Source organism: Oryzias latipes, chromosome 12, assembly GCF_002234675.1.
Source record: "Oryzias latipes chromosome 12, ASM223467v1".
Classification (NCBI taxonomy): domain Eukaryota; kingdom Metazoa; phylum Chordata; class Actinopteri; order Beloniformes; family Adrianichthyidae; genus Oryzias; species Oryzias latipes.
The window spans coordinates 3396016-3413027 of NC_019870.2; the positions used below are offsets into that span (position 1 = coordinate 3396016).

General features: G+C 43.6%; 1 protein-coding gene and 2 long non-coding RNA genes across 3 annotated transcripts; 2 read left to right on the forward strand and 1 right to left on the reverse strand.

Moving 5' to 3' along the window:
- The first annotated feature begins 4087 nt into the window (after positions 1 to 4087).
- Positions 4088 to 7840, forward strand: LOC111948343. Its single transcript, XR_002874307.1, has 7 exons — positions 4088 to 4344; positions 5587 to 6279; positions 6351 to 6434; positions 6520 to 6585; positions 6779 to 7358; positions 7434 to 7523; positions 7628 to 7840. It is a non-coding gene; the product is annotated as an uncharacterized LOC111948343 (long non-coding RNA).
- On the reverse strand, positions 7567 to 8284 carry LOC111948344. The gene is made up of 2 exons (XR_002874309.1): positions 7856 to 8284; positions 7567 to 7760 (listed from the first exon to the last, which is right to left on the reverse strand). It is a non-coding gene; the product is annotated as an uncharacterized LOC111948344 (long non-coding RNA).
- A 1593-nt stretch (positions 8285 to 9877) lies between these two features.
- LOC111948342 lies at positions 9878 to 11806 on the forward strand. Its single transcript, XM_023960917.1, has 3 exons — positions 9878 to 9986; positions 10079 to 10142; positions 10248 to 11806. Exons 2-3 carry the CDS (start codon positions 10118 to 10120, stop codon positions 11315 to 11317), a joined length of 1095 nt encoding a protein of 364 aa, XP_023816685.1. The 5' UTR covers positions 9878 to 9986; positions 10079 to 10117; the 3' UTR covers positions 11318 to 11806.
- Positions 11807 to 17012: the final 5206 nt, after the last annotated feature.

Sequence of the window (17012 nt, forward strand, 5' to 3'; positions counted from 1 at the left end):
TTTATTTTGTTTTAATTTGAAGCACTTTGTGTTATAGTTTTATATGAAGAGTGCTTTATAAATAAAGTTTGATTGATTGATTGAATATTTCATGTTCGACCTTTACAAGGTTTATTTTAGGAGAGGAGATCAAAACCCTGCGTTGTTTGAGATTACATAACACAACAAAACATGGCTGTAAAGCAGAGATGAGATCACAAAACAGGAAATAATAATATATAAAAATAAATATATCTTAGCTAAGTTAATGTGACTTAAGTGAAGTTAATTTATGGTAAATTAATCATAATAAATAAAAAATAAACACTATATAAATATTTTTATATATATATATATATGTGTGTGTGTGTGTGTGGCAAACAGGAGCTGAGATAAAATGACACAAAATTGAACGAAATAAGATAAATAATCCAACATCATAAGCTGGAACGTAGAAACTATATATACTCCAGATAACATCATCGAAAAAATTACATGTCATAGGATAGCTTATGAAGCAATGTGAGGTTTCAGGGCCTTTCAGAGCATTTTTCTGCAACTCAAACATGAATTTTTAAGCTTTAAATTCAACAACGGCAAAAAAAAAAAAAAAAAACATCTGCATATAACTTGACATAGCAGAATATGATGTACTATCAGTCAGTTAGAAATTGTTTTTTTAAGCAAAAAATAAATAAATAAATAACAAAAACAAACAAAAGAATAAACAAATATATACATTTTAAACTTTGTTAGAATTCATTAATTGGAAATTCATTGGAAGATTAAAAAGGAAAAGAATATATAGAAAGATGTACACTTCCTGGTCACTTTTTTGGCTCACCTTTCCTATTGCTAACCAATGCAAAATTCTTATCAGCCAATCACATGGCAGAAACATCATGCATGTAGGCGTGTTACATGGTCAAAATGATCTGCTGCAGTTCAAACCGAGCATCAGAAAGGAGAAGAAAGTGGACTTACTTTGAACGGTTGTTGGTGCCAGACGGGCTGATCTGAGGATTTCAGGAACGGCTGATCTACTGGGATTTTCACCCACAACCACCTCTAGAGTTTATCTCTAGGTCTATGAGCAGAAATGCCTTGTTGTCACCAGAGGTCAGAGGAGAAGACTGATAGAAAGACAGCAGGAACTCAAAGAACCACTGCTTCCAATGGAGGTCTGCAGAAGAGCATCTCTGAACACAGAGCACGTCCAGCCTTGAGGCAGATGGACTCCAGCAGCAGAAGACACACCGGGTACCACTGCTGTCTGCTAAGAACAGGAAACTGAGACTGCAATTCACACAGACTCACCAAAACTGGACAATAAAAGATTGGAAAACCATTGTCAGGTCAGATGAGTCTCCATTTCTGCTGCCACATTCAGATGGTATAGGGTCAGAACAACATGAAAACATGGGTCCATCCTGCCTTGTATCAATGGCTCAGACTGGTAGTGGTGGTGGTGTAATGGTGTGGGGGATATTTTCTTGCCACATTAGTACCATAGACCAGTGTTTTTAAACCAGTGTGCCGCGGCACACTAGTGTGCCGTGGGAGATGGTCAAGTGTGCCGTGGGAAATTGCCCTCATTAACTGCACTAAGATTTCCCATCTCCAGGATTTCAGCTCTTTGTTCATCAAAACAGGCCCTGATAAAACACTGAGTAATTAGGAATATGAAAGATCTTAAAATAACTTTTTCTTTGTGTTTATTTAATTCTATTAAAGACATTTTGATAATTATGACGGTACTGCGATTTACCTGCAGTCCCCGCCCCTTTAACTGTCTCCGCCAATCATTCTTGAAGGCTTAATCACATGTCATCAGTCGGACCAATCAGAAGTTTTCACTTCCTTGTTCTTAATTCTGCTGATAAAGTCTCCCAGTTCCAACAAAAATACCAGCTAAAGCTCGTCTTTAGCGGTGTAGCTTTCCACAGAATCCGGTATCAGACCGTGGAACAAGTGAACAAAACAATGAAGCTCAGAGACGGGAGTCTTTCTGCCCTTTTTCTGCCGTTTTCACACTACATCTCCCATGATGCATTGGCTTAAAGGGACAGCGCATACTGAGTCGACCTTGTGAAACGTCTTGAAACCACAACAAACAGTTTGTAAATTTTCTAATTTAACTTTTATTTCATCTCATATAAAAAACAGCCGCAACTTCCTGCTTTTTCTGCCACAATTATCACAAAAATTCACGTGAGATTGCGGCCGGGGGGGGGGGGGGGGGGTTGTCGATCAATACAGACCATGAATTTCTGCTTTTTTTTTTTTTGGGATGCTGGTGTGCCGCGGGATTTTTGTCAAGGTTAAAGTGTGCCGTGGCTCAATAAGGGTTGAAAAACACTGCCATAGACCATGGTTACAACACCACAGCCTACTTGTGTAATGTTGCTGACCATGTCCATCCCTTCATGACAGTATCACACAGTGTAACTGTGTGATACTGTCATGTCAATATGGACCAAAGTCTCTGAGGAATGTTTCCAGCACCTTGTTGAATTCATGCCACCAAGGACTAAAGGCAGTTCTGAAGGCAAAAGGCGTGGCTGGCTAGTTGAAACAGAGGCACAGAAACAGTTTTGACTTCAGTTTTATCTTCAGATTACCAACAGCTTTTACCATTTTTTAATGTCCCAACACTAGAATCACGTCAAGTTTGATCTCACTTTGTTGAGGAACCTAAAGATTGAGTCGTCACTTCTGTTAGGCGACTTTGGACTTTGCCACAGCAAACCACACGACCACCTATCTGTCATATTATATTTTTCATTGAGTGCTTATATTACAGTAATAGCTGGGACATGTGATGCCATTAGTGGACAAAACACACAACATCCCACACAACCTATTATTAATACATTTTCAGAACTTACAGTACCAAAATAAAATGCATCATTTTACAGTTTTTCTCAGTCGCTTTAGTACAATTCTCAGATCAGAATGAAATTCACAAAACTGTTTGTTCAGTCTTCACATCATGATGTCACTTGTGCACATCATATAAGCAGTTTCTCACTTCTTTGAACAAGTTGCAATTGCTTTGGTACATCCATGCAAATGATTATGTACAATTCTCTGCTCATTCCTTCATTCTAAATTGTTTATGTCATGTTGATCAAAATGTATTATATAGTTCACTGTGCAATAGTCTTACTCCTCAAAACACCTAGTCATTAGTTCATCCCATAAGTCATTAACAGCAAAATGGTTGACCAAGTTGTCATAATGTGACAAACATATTTGGCTGCATTGCAAGAGAGGATATTCGCTGTGATGTGGATGAGAATTTGTGTCCTAACATACAGGAACGACAAGAGGTGTAGGAAGACCACACCAATTCCTACTGCACTGCCTGGACTGTTGTACAGAAAAATCTTTTTTCCCCTTTGTGTTACTGTTTGCAGTGGGTTTTTTCTATGTTGGGATGACATGGTCTGTCAACAAATTACAATATGAACAATAAAAGTGTAAATGTGAATCTTGTCCAGTCTCTTGCAATCAATCAAAAAGGTGTAACTTACATTTTACAATAATTGTCATCCAAACTTTAGCCATAGTTTCCATCAGAACCTCCCTCTAAAGTACACACTTATATTGACAACATGACTGAGTAATTTGACTGTCTTGTTCGTAGACAATGACACAAGGACTTGACATTCTGATGGCACTGACATGTTCAATGACATAAAGACTTAGTTTTGAGAGTTGAACTAAAGATTTTGAGCAAGTTACAGGCTTTTGCAAGAAAGTGTTTTGCTGTTTGTACAAATTGTTTTGAGGAATGCACACACGTATTTCATTCATTCATCTTCTTAACTGTTTATTCCCTTTCGGGGTCACGGGGTTGCCGGAGCCTATCCCGGCCACTTGGGCGTCGGCAAGGGATGCCCTGGACTGGTCGCCAGTCTGTTGCAGGGTGGAATATCCTCAATCACACATCCATTCACTCTCACACTCACACCTATGGACAATTTAGAGTTGCCAATCAACCTATGTAGCATGTTTTTGGACAGTGGGAGGAAGCCAGAGATCCTGGAGAAAACCCACGCATGCACGGGGAGAACATGCAAACTCCACACAGAAACGCGGCGGGAGCCGAAAATGGTTAAGCTTAACTCTCTTAACTTTTCTCATTCATTCTCTATGGTAGTTCTTAACACTACGGATGTAATATACTTTTTCACCACTAGCGGGATTTTGGGGGCGCTGTTTCCACATCGTCTTAGTAGTAAGGTTTTCACAGGAAGAGCCTTTAGGAAGACAAAACAACAATAATCCTGCGGCCAGATTTGATCCGATCGCTGTTAAAACACAAGAGCACAACAAGTTAAAGTCAAGTTAAAGTCTGATGTAAGTAAAAAGTTAAAAAAAAAACTGTTCCTAGTTTGAAGACATTTCTCTTCCCGTTATTTTTTGTTGAGCATGAAAGGTCTGAAACTCCAGCGGTGAGGATACGGCTACTCGTAAGAGATGAAAAACCTCTTCAAACTTAGTCATGATAGTTTGTGTGTTTTCAAAAGCTTTTGAATTTTACCAAAGGTAGATAACTTTAATAATATCTATATGTGCATTTACACACACACACATATATATATATATTTGCAGTATATATATATATATATATATATTTGTAATTTGCAGTGAGAGTAGAGAGCAGGTGGAGGAACAGCTAGAGAGGTGGAGGTTTGCTCTGGAAAGAAGAGGCATGAAGGTCAGTCGTAGTAAGACAGAATACATGTGTCTGAACGAGAGGGATCAAGGTAGAAGCGTTAGGTTACAGGGGGCTGAGGTGAAGAAGGTGCAGGAGTTTAAGTACTTGGGGTCAACAGTTCAGTGTGATGGGGATTGTGGAAAAGAGGTGAAGAGGCGAGTGCAGGCAGGTTGGAGCGGTTGGAGGAAAGTGTCAGGAGTGTTGTGTGACAGAAGAGTGCCAGCAAGACTCAAAGGAAAGGTGTACAAGACAGTGGTGAGACCAGCTCTGCTCTATGGGTTAGAGACGGTAGCAGTGAGACAGAGACAAGAGGCTGAGATGGAGGTAGCAGAGATGAAGATGTTGAGGTTCTCCTTAGGAGTGACCAGGTTAGACAGGATAAGGAACGAGTACATCAGAGGGACGGCTCATGTTGCCTGTGTTAGCGACAAAGTCAGAGAAGCCAGACTGAGATGGTTTGGACATGTTCAGAGGAGGGATAGTGGATATATTGGTAGAAGGATGTTGGAGATGGAGCTGCCTGGCAGGAGGGCAAGAGGACGGCCAAAGAGGAGATACATGGATGTCTTAACAGAGGACATGAAGTTGGCTAACGTTAGGGTAGAAGATGTTCATGATAGAGTGAGGTGGAAAAGGATGATTCGCTGTGGCGACCCCTGATGGGAAAAGCCGAAAGAGAAAGAAGAAGACACACATATATATATATATATATATATATATATATATATATATATATATATATATATATATATATATATATATATATATATATATATATATATATATTTGTATGTTGTTGTTTTTTTTTTTACTATTTTTGAGTTACAGTAGACCTGGGCTACTTCACCCACTAACGACAATAAATGTATCTTTGGTTATAGATCTCCAGAATGAAGAGGAAATTAATTTTTCCTGGAAAAATCTGCGTGAGCTTCAGACGAGGCCCAACTGGGTTTCTCAGGCAGGACCCTTCAGATGAAGCCAAGAGGATCAAAAATAATCCTGAGCTCCAGGACAAGTCTGCTCCCCAGAGAGAGGAAAAAGTGAAGGAAAACGCCCTGTCAAAAGTCTTCATTAGGGGTGGAGATACATCTGACAGGCAGGAGGTGTTGGGGGAGTATGTTCTTCAATTTGGCAAATACAAGGGGAAGTCCTTTCGGTGGCTGCTAGAAAATGATATTGGCTACACCATTTATTTAATTAACAAGGTTGAGGAAGAGGAGAGAGCTGGACTCTTTAATGCCGAGGGACCAAAGAAGGAGAGTCTCTTTTCATTTCTGGATTATACCCGACACTTTCACGAAATCAGAGATCTGAGAAACTATTTAGCTGAAAGATCAGTGGAGCCACCTTCAAGTAGTGAGGACAACCAGCTGGTTGGATTTGGTGTGCATTCTAAGAAGACCTGGAGGGACGTCTGGGAGAAAAGAGAAGATGGATACGCATCATTTATCCTCAGGAAACAGGGGGTTTCAGACGCTAAAATGTCCTCCAGCAGTACCTGAAGAAGAAAGAGGCTCAGACTCAGAGCTCTTCAGAACCTGCTCTTACTAAACCTTCTTCTAGTCCTCCAGGTCTGTGGCAGACTAGACGTTCATGCTGATGTTAGGAAAGATGGTAGAAATGATGTTTCCCATCTTTTCAGTATCTTCGTTAGAGATGGAAGATGATGAAGAGTTGGAGAGAATGATGCTTTCTGTCTCTCCATCCAAACTCCTCCCTTTACAAGGTAAAACTAAATCACACACAAGTACACACTGAGTGTTAATTACTACTTCTAATTCAAACCTGTTTTCTTATTTTTTTTACTAAAGAGCAGAGACATTTAGTGAAGAAGATGACAGGCCCAACATGTTTAGAAACAATCCCAACCCAACCAAGTGAGCAGCACCAACGTGCACACATCATGCATCACGTGTTGATTATGTTTCTGTATGTGGAGTAGTAGTACTGGTAGTTGAAAAACTGATATTAGACTACATGTTAGTCTTAGATCAGTCCTTTCTTTACACTCAGCACTTTTAAATGTGTCTGTTCAAAAAGAAGAATATTCATTGGTTTATTTTCTTTCAGGTTCACTGAGTAAAGGTCTAGATGCTGCTGCTGCCACTGCCACCGCCGCCGCTGGTACCTGATGGTTCTGTCGTAAACCAGGATCACCTTTTCCTTTCCTCTGTTTGCTGGTTGGCCACGTTCAGGCCTGTTCTAATGCAGGTGTTTTGTTTGACTGCTTTTATGATGCTGAAGGTATTCATTGTTCGTCGTCGAGGGTAAGTACAGACTTATGTTATTTGCATGGGTTTGGTTATAGGTTTGGTATGAAAATGATTGAAGGAAACCAGTCTTAAAAAGCAGAATTACAACAAAAGTACATGTCTTAACACATCAGAGTAAAGTGGTTACACATGGATTATTACATCATAATGGAACCTTTCCTGGTCAATCAAAAGATAAAAAAATGAAACTAATAGTTAATTTATTGATTTTCATACCACACCTGTTCTATTGAGCATGTTTTCTTGCATGGTTTTGAGTGTTTTGCACAATTACTAACAAAGAACTCTAAATACCTGGGCATTACTGATGGATATTTCTGTTGATCTGAATCCAGACCATCCTGAGAGGTCCAGCTGTCCTGCTGCCACACATGCAGGTGAGTGTTGAGGATCATTTGTCAGCTTTACTCTGCTGCAGCTTCCTGTCTGTTTCTGACTGTCTTTTTCACCAGTTACTTCAGCTCCAGTGAAGACTCCTCTGCCAGTACCACCAGAGTTGCTCGCTTTGGAACTGCCTCAAAGTGTCCAGGATAAAACCTACAGTCAGTGCATTAACTTTGACAAAAATGCAAAGTACTGTATTCATTTGGACTTTGAGATAATATTTTATTCAACAACAACTCAAGGTATTTTTTTATTTTTGCAGCAGTCGTTGGAAGACCCTCAGCTCAGTCTGCAGCTCCTTCTCCTGCTCACTTTCAGCCAACGCCTGCTGCTTCACCACTTCCATCTTATGACCAGGATGTTAGCAGCTGGAACTGCTCTCCCCAGCAGAGGATCTGGATGAAAACAGAGATGGAAGCCTTAGGACTGTGGCCTGGGTCTCCACCTGTAAGACATGCCATGAATATGATCTCCTTGTGGCGTAACCCACCTCAGCCGGAACTCATTGACTCAATTTATGAGCTACCATCCCCAAAGTACTTTCACCTCCATCCTTTTTTTATCTGGAAACCAGACCATGCAATAATGGAAAGAGTGCGTAACAACTACCCCCTCCCGTGTCTGCATGGCTGCCCAAAACCCCTCGTGGTCTCCTCTGGAACAGGTCGGCCCCGTGTCATAATTGGCACAAGTGGTCAGTACTACATACTTGCTTCTCGGCTGACCTGTAAAGTCTGCAAGAAGCACTGGTTTGCAGACAAACCTTCATGGATGGACATGCTGCCTCGTCGTTTTCAGGAGATTTTTCCAGCCTTCCTGACCCACAAAAAGGCAGTATGCAAGACTGTGATGGATGAGCTGCGGCGTACAGCAAAGTCTCCAGGTGATATGGCCAATCAGCTAAATGAAGCTCTTCACCTAAGATACGAGCGTGCACACTTGGCTTATCTGGGAACAGTGAAGAATGTTCTGGATGGAGAGAGCGGACTATATGGCCAGCAGACAATCACGGGGGCAATGAGGAAAATATCTACACCAGATCCTTTTGGTGGGTATACAGACATAGATGGCTGGTGTGGGGTAACAGTGACTTCACACTACCTGGTGGACTGCCTCATACAAGAGTACCATAGGGAGGAGGGCACGCTCAATCTGCTCCTTCAAGGCACTTTTGGTGAGGTCTTGAGGGCTGACCACACCCGAAAGGTGGCACGGAAGGTTGTCCTGGCATCAGGCACAATGTCATCTTATGCAGTTATGAATGAAAACTGGATGATTTTGTCCTGGGTGATGCTGCAGTCAGAAAGCGACAAGTCTCTGGAGCCAATGTACGACGGGCTGTCCCGGCGTTACATTTCTGCAGGGCTACCAAAAGCAAAGTACCAGTAGGTTGACAGGTGAGAAAAACTTTGTTCATTTTACTTCTAATTTAATGGTTTCAACAGTAAAAACGTGAAAAACACAAGTAAATATTGTTTTAAAAACAATCACTTTATTTGCACAATAAACAATTAAAAGGTGCTTTACCTGTGTGCATGGACAGGGATTGCTGCTCTCCATTCAGGATCCCAAACTCCCAGCCTCAGGAGCATCTTCTCTGGGATTCCTGGAAGACCATAGAGGCTATAGTGGGTGAAGCAACATCTGGAGACTTCACCAATAGATGTGCATCCCGTACCAAATACAACAGAGAAATAAGCATCAAGCTGGACTTGTTTCACTGCATGCGGCGGTTCACCAGGGAGTGCATCTCAGAGCATCATCCACTTCACAGCTCCTTCTGCAAGTTCCTTTCGGCAGCTTTTTGTGTGGTGGACCAAACCGATCTTCAGAGGCTGAAGGAGGCCTACACCTTCTGTGGGATCCAGCCAGCTAACCCCACAAAGCAGCACATCAGGGAGCACTGCCGCACCAAGATCCCAGAACCCAGAGAGCTGCTGGTGCGGGTGGAGAGTGTTCTGAAGAGGTTCTTTTTGGAATCGGATCCAGATGGCATACCACTGTTTAAGGCAACAATGCTGAAAGTGTGGAGGATTCAGCGCGTTCACATCCTCAGGGGCTGTCTGAGCGACCCGGAGGTGGGAGACGGGATCCTCTACAGACACGGTGGCACGTTACAGCTGAACCACATCAAGGGGGAAGCGGCAGCGGTACCGATCTGGATCCCGGTGCGAGGAACATCCCAGCAGGAGGGATTTCATTTCCACCAGTCCAAATGGGTGACAGGAAATCAGGTCTCGACAGAACTTTTCCAGGCCCAAGGCATGACTGGAGTAGCTCGGTGGAACTTCCAGCGCCTTGTGAGCCTGAAGCAACCTGGTCTGAAGCTTCCTTTAGTTTTTAATCCAGCTCTGATTGTACAGCTGAACAAGCTGTCAAAGGAAGTGACAGGACAAGCTAAGTACCCTGCCTTAGTCTTGTCACAGGCCGACACTGGGGAAAGGTTTTGACTGCAGTATGTGGAGCCTGGCTGCCGTCCGGTTCCTCTTCACTGGGACAAACACAAGTCTCAGAGAGACCCGGTTGTTGAGGAAGAAGAGCGTTTGTCTCCAGAACCACCTCCTTCCAATGAAACAGTCATCGACCTGCCTGAAGAACATGGAGAAGAACACTCTGCTCATGTAAGTTTGTTGTAACAAACATCCTCACTCTATTACAATAAAACTGCAGCTACATAACAAGTTTAAACTAACTGAATGGTCCAATGTTTCAGGATAACGTCTTAGGTGTGGTTGCTGATGAATCCCTAGCAATGCCCCAAGCCCCTGAAGTGAAAGGTAATTTAGTTCAAATTTTCAGCCTTTTTTAATTTATTTGTGCATTGCATTCAAGGAAAGAGAAGTGAGAAGGGGTTAACTTTTCTCTTTTTTCCTCTCCATCAGATGTCTCAACGACACCACCACCACTGCCTTTTGCTGCCTCTCCACGCGCAGCTCGCACTGGTCCTATCAAAGCAGGGGGTCTGCTTTTTGTCCTGGACCATTCTCGTTGGACAAATCCAATGAGAGATGCCATTGATGTCCTTCTGGCAAAGCACCATGGACAAAAGGACTTTCTGAGCAAGGTAGACGCAGAGTATGCCGCCCTTGTTCAAACTGCCTCCAGGAATCCCAACAGCCTTCTCCACCCCACCACTAAACAGCACATCTCCCGCTACGTGAAGCACATGGCGAAGATGATTAACAGAAGTTCGTCTATGAACACTAGTCCCGAAAAACTTTTGGAAACCCAGCAGCTGTGGCATAAACTCACTGAAGGCAGTGAAACTGTCACTGTGCCAGTTGTGACTCTCCCTCCTGCTCCAGTGAACCCCCCCAGCTCTCAACCAGATGAAGCTCCTTTAACGAAGACTGACGTTGAAAAAATGGTGAAGGAGATTGTAGGTCTGCAGCAACAACAGCAGAAACCTGAAAAAAAAATGACAAGGAACTGTCTTGCTTGTGGGCAGCCAAAGTCTCGTTACCTTGGTGATGGATCTTCTGTTCATTTCTTTTATCAGTCTGGGGATGTGAGATACTTCTACTGCTCCAAAAAAGTACTCCAGATCTATGCAGCAGAAGGCCTTACAAACCCCAGGATGCCATTTGCAGACTTTGCTGCCACGCCATTTTTTGAGAGAGAGTTAAAGGCTGCAAAGCAGAGGTCTGCACAATGCAGAAAGGTTTTGGAGGACCGACATAAAAGAAAGGCAAGGGAGCAGCATCCCAGTGGGCGTCTGTGCAGGTTCTGCCACAAACCACTGAAACAAGGTCCAGAGAGTCCACACATTCACACCGGGTTCCCTGGTGTTGTGGGGAAGTATGTTTACTGTCCTGCCAGAGTCTTGTCCCTCCACCGGGCAAATGGGATGACTCAAGAAATGACCTGGGAGGAGTTCTCTCAGTCTCCTTTTTATGAGGCTGAAAAGATGAGGTGGGCTGCTGGCCGGCAAGCAGAAGAGGGAAAGAGATAGCTTTTATGTCTGTTCTATTTGTTATCAAAAGATGTTGCTGTTTTGACCACTTTTGTCTCATTTTACCTCAGCTTGTCATATTGGATGAGAAATAAGTGTAAAACGTCAAAATCTCTGCTAAACCTGTCTATATGTTTGCCTGTATTAAGTTCTCTTCTGATAACACACTGATTATGATAGAACTCGTGATGTTATCTATCAATGTGAAAATATTTTTAATTTAGTTTGTGAAATCTATTTAGTGAATACAATTTTCTTACATATTTATTATTAGTGTTTAGTTTTGATAGAAAAAGCAAACATATTTACTACTTCCTCAATTCATTTTACACCTTTAAAATACTTGTATTAAAGTTTTGCCTGTTTAAACCCTTCTGCCCTTCAATTGTAAATCCATGGTTGAACATTTTGGTACATTTTGTGTTAAATACTGTGTTTTATTTATTTTCATGTTGATTTCTTAATAAAACATGGTTGAAATTGAAATGAGCAACAGATCATGACTGTTATTTGGAACAAGGAGAGACAGAAGTAGAAAACAATAATTATGAAATGTCATATTCAGTTTAACAAAAACATTTATTATACCACAACTTCTGACTGACATCACTCTAACCGGGGTTTGAACTCGGGACCAAAGGATTTCATCAGCTTGGACAGCGCTACACAAGCCACAGTTTGACTGGCTGACTATGCTGCAGTAGCTGCAATTTGATTGGCTGTTCTGTGTTACAGGTATGTACGGCTGGCCCCCGCGAGGTCCCCTGTTGATGTAGTTCTTTCATGTCCCCCAGCCGGGACTTGAACCGGGGGCCTTCTTGCTGTGAGGCAAGAGCACTAACCACTGCCCCACCGTGCAGCCCTCACACATGTATTTGCAAACTTCAATTCTGATCTGAGAATTGTACTAAAGCCATTGAGAAAAACTGTAACACAACTTGACCTAAAAGAACACAAAGTGACACACCGGGACATCATCCAAATATGACATGACATCCATACAAAGTTAAAAAATATATACAGGTAATTATTTTGACATAAACAACATAATTGAGCAATAATTATTAATATTTCTAGAAGGAGAAGAGACTTATAGGGATGGAAACAGCAAATACAGTAAAAGCAGAATTTGCTTCAGGCTCCTGTGATTGGTAGAATCAGCCAACAGGGGGCAGCAGAACTCAAATCTTTAGAAAAAACAGAGTCAGTGACTGAAACTGAGAACTGTGGAATCTCATGTACATATATTTGATAAATGTTGATGTTATTGTTTGGTGTTTGACATGGAAAAAAGCACATGTAGACATTTCCATTTTAGCGTAAAATAAAAATCAGTTTCTCAGCTGGCCTGTTAGTTTTGAGACATACAACAGAGATGCTGCACACTAGAGAATCAAATATTTAACTAAAACCTAAATCAACACTAAAATGATAGTTTACCAACTAAAAACCCCTTAAAGGGTTGTTTTTGATGAGCTTCATGGTCGACTTTGGTCTTCTAGATCAACTTAAAGTCAGGCTCAAGATGAAATCTTCATAAGATCTTAAACTAAATGTAGGAAAAATAAAGTTTGAGATTGCCAAATCCAAACCCATGACCTCCTGAGGGATCCTTCCCTGTGGCTCAACCTCTTCAAAAAGGGTTGAAAAGTAATCAATAGTTTTATTTTGTTGTTGTAGTATGTTTTTGGCCATGAGATGGTTTCCATCTGTAACGCCACACGACGTTGTCTTCCTCCTTATTGCCTACGTTTGCAGCAATCTGTCCTTTTTGATAAATCCCACTGATTTTAGTTATTCAAGCCTAACTTATGTTCATCGTTTAAAGGTAATCGTACTGCTAAAACTCAATATTTATGGTTATTTTTATGGTATCAACACTTCAGAATACATAACCTTCCTCGTTCACCTCATAAGAAAGCTGATATTTGTTGCATTTATGTAACATTTTTGCAACTTTGCCTTTAGCGAAGTTAGGAAACTATGTCCCGAACTCAACAAACAAACAAACAAACAAACAAACACACAAACAAACAAACAGCTTAGCTGTCCAGAAGGAAAGAAAGCTGAACATGAGAGGATTCAGCTGCCTTGCAGACACAAGTGGAAATTTAAAAATCCAGATTTGTTGGTGTCATGAAGACAAACATGTTGAAAATATAGTAACAAGCAAGCTAATTAGAATAGAGAGAAAAAAAAACTAAATCTAATGCTGGTTTGGTAAAATACCTTTTTTTTAAAGACCCACTCTGTTGAAAATTGTGTTTATAACATGTTATAACATGACATCCCTTGAGCATTTTTCTGATAATGGAGGACATATATAAAGAAATTCACCTCAAAATTGCATTTTGAGGATTTCTTCATTCAAATCACCGTTATGAGGAGCAGATGAAAAAAAAAGCCTTTTAAAATACAAAAGCTTGTGGAAGTGACGTGGAAGCTACCGCAGCAGTCCACATCTCCTCTGCTCCGCTCCATTCTGATGAATCCACATGCAGACAAACAGATCCATGATCTGAACAACTTTGTTTTCCTCGTCTGAGCTGGAATCTGGATCTAAACTGTACGACAGGATGGCTCGGATTTAGATCACCGTTTTTTTTTCTTTTTTTTTTCTTTTCAACTTGTCCTGTCCAACAGCTGGGCAGACAGACGAGAGCTGAGGGCCTCTTGTGTTGGACATATTTTGCTTTAACAAGAGGGGTTATTAATCTTCAGACAAACCAAAGGTATGTCTGAATAAACCCCTTTTGTAATTGAGGGCAAACTTTATTAATTTCAATCATGTCTGAAAATCTTTGGTGTTGGACCGGACGGAAAAGGAAAGAAGGGAAGAAGAGAGAGGGACGCTAGAGAGAGGGGGGTAGAGAGAGGGGGGGGGTAGGGGGTGATAATAGGAGGGGAAGGGGGATAAGACCATGAAGCAGCATAGAGCAGACAGGTTTACTGGTTGTTAATCATTATGGTAAGGTTCAAATGCAGTACAAAAAGGGTGGGGCCTATCCACACACACACTCAAATGTTATAAACACATCTGCTAGCTGCAAAAATGTCCACCTGTCGACATGTACACAAAACAGATAGTGTTCACACGCATACTTATGCCTTAAAACCAACTAGTGTGAAATATTTCAGTCATTCAGTCATGCAAACTGTTAGTGCAAAGGTGAGCTAACACCTGTGCTCAGGTGAGTGTTTATGTTCTTCTAAAATGGATGGTGGAACGTGAAAAGAAGGAGGGAGAGTGCCCAGCCATCCCCACCCCAAGACCCCCACCGCAGCAGCAGCGGCAGCCGGAATCCCCCCAACGCCACACGGGAACCGGCAGGGAACAACCGCCGCCCGGGCGACCAAGCCCGCCACCCAGGCCAGGGCCAGCAGGGCCGCCGCAAGGCCCCCAGAGCCAGAGGCCAGGGAAGCACGGAGGGAAAGAGAGCGCCGCCCCCGCCCAACCAGGAGAGCAGCCCCCCCGCCGCGCCGGGAGAACCCAACTCAGAGCCCCACCGGAGAAGGACGCCCACAGCCCCAAACGAGCACCCCACCACCACCCAGGAGTTACGGGCATCCCCCCGCCCCAACCCCAGGTACGAGCCAGGACCCCCCAAGGGAGACCCGCTCCGCACTCCAGGCAGCCATCCGCCCGGCCCACGGTTGGTCCAGGGAGGAGCGAGGCAGGGGGCCCGCCGCCCCCGCCCAGGAGGGGGGAACCCCGGGGAAAAAAAAGAGGGCCCACAAGGGGTGTTATAAATATGGCCCGACCAGGCTCGGCCACAGTTGGAAATTTGGCGGGGCCCAGCACTCAGGAGCAAGGACCAGAACCCACCCCCCAGGGACCAGACACCCCCGGCTCAGATGTAATGTGAACTCCCCCACCGCGCGGAGAGAGCACCGCCGGGCCCAGGAAGCCGGCACCCCGGGGACACGGCCGCCGTTGCAAAGGGGCCCGCACCCCCCACCAGGGAAGAGGCAGGGGACAGATGGACCCAGGTCCCACCTTCCTTGCAAAATGTGTGTGCGTGTATGTGTGTTTGAGAGGGTGTGTGTGTGCATGTGTGTGTGTTTATGTTGGGATGTATATATTGAGGGGGGAGGGGTGTGTGTACTAAGGGGGGTGCAGTTAAAATTGGCGGGTAGGGCACTAAGGGGACATCTCCTGATTACTCACAGTGACGTCCCCTCACCCTCCCCACGAAAGGGGCCCTAAATGTCTAAGGTGCGGTTAAAATTGGCGGGTAGGGTGCTAGGAGGACATCCGCTGCTTGCTGGCAGTGATGTCCAAGCACCCCCCCTTCCAAGGGGGACCCTCCCCCTCCCCCAGAATGCCCCCCCACAGGTCAGGGCCGACAAGACCCCCCACCCCACCCCCCCAGACCCCGCAGCCGAAGCGGAGGACACCCAGAGCGACCGGGGGCCCCAAGAGGGTTGTCCCGTCCCGCCCCAGAGCCAGGGAAGGGCCGATCCCAGCCCCAGGCGTAGATGGGAAGCCCATCCAGCGCCGCTGGGCCCCCCCCCCCCCGAGCAGCGCCCCCCGCCAACCCCCCCCAGCACAGGCAAAGGGACCACCCCCCCAAGCCAAGCCAGACCACCACCACGCACCCCCACACCCAAGCCCAAAGGACCACGCAGCGCCCCAGCCCGCCCCACCCAGGCGCCGGACCCGATCCCCCGACCAACGGAGCCCCCAACAACCCCCGCCAGGCACCGGAGGCCCCGACCCCCACCCCAGCCCACGGAAGAAGGGCAAGGAGCAGCGACGACCAGGCCCCCCCCACCCCCTAAGTCACGGAGTTAGCTATGGGAGACCAGAGAGACCGAATTCTTTCGAAGTTACTTGAACTTTGGGCTGACATTTTTTCCAAGCTGATATGATCAAGCAGCAGATTTCTGTGTTGACTTATATTTATATTTTTTTTGCTTTTCCAATTTATTAAAATAGTTTTTTTAGCAATGCAAAGAGTTATGAAAATGATAGAGCCTAGTCCTCCTTCTACATCGATGGCACTCATGTCACCAAGCACACAAAGTGACGGTGAAGCTGTGATTGAAACCTTAAGCCAGACTGATAGATCGGCACATACCTGCCGCCAGAGAGCCTGGACAGGAGTGCAGAACCATAGTGCATGCATGTAATTGTCGGGTAGATTACTGTCACAGTGCTGACAAATGTCTGAGTTACTGAGACCCATCTTGAACAGCCTCTGTCCAGTGTAGTAAATTCTGTGAAGAGTTTTGAAATGGATTAGCTGCAGATTTGGACTTTTTGTCATTTTAAAGGTGTTTAGACAAACTTCTGACCAAAAACTTTCATCTGTGCTGATGCTCAAATCCGCATCCCATTTTGTTGTCGGAAGTGAAATATTGTTATCTAAATTGCATAAAAGTTTGTATATTTTAGATCACCGTTTTTGCTGCACCGGTAATGTTAGGTTGAGGTGGTGAGGGGCTGTAAGCCTAAAAAACATCATAATCATAAATAGATCAAACAATGAGCAGTGTGCATCTTTAAAGGATAGATAGATAGATAGATAGATAGATAGATAGATAGATAGATAGATAGATAGATAGATAGATAGATAGATAGATAGATAGATAGATAGATAGATAGATAGATAGATAGATAGATAGATAGATAGATAGATAGATAGATAGATAGATAGATAGATAGATAGATAGATAGATAGATAGATAGATA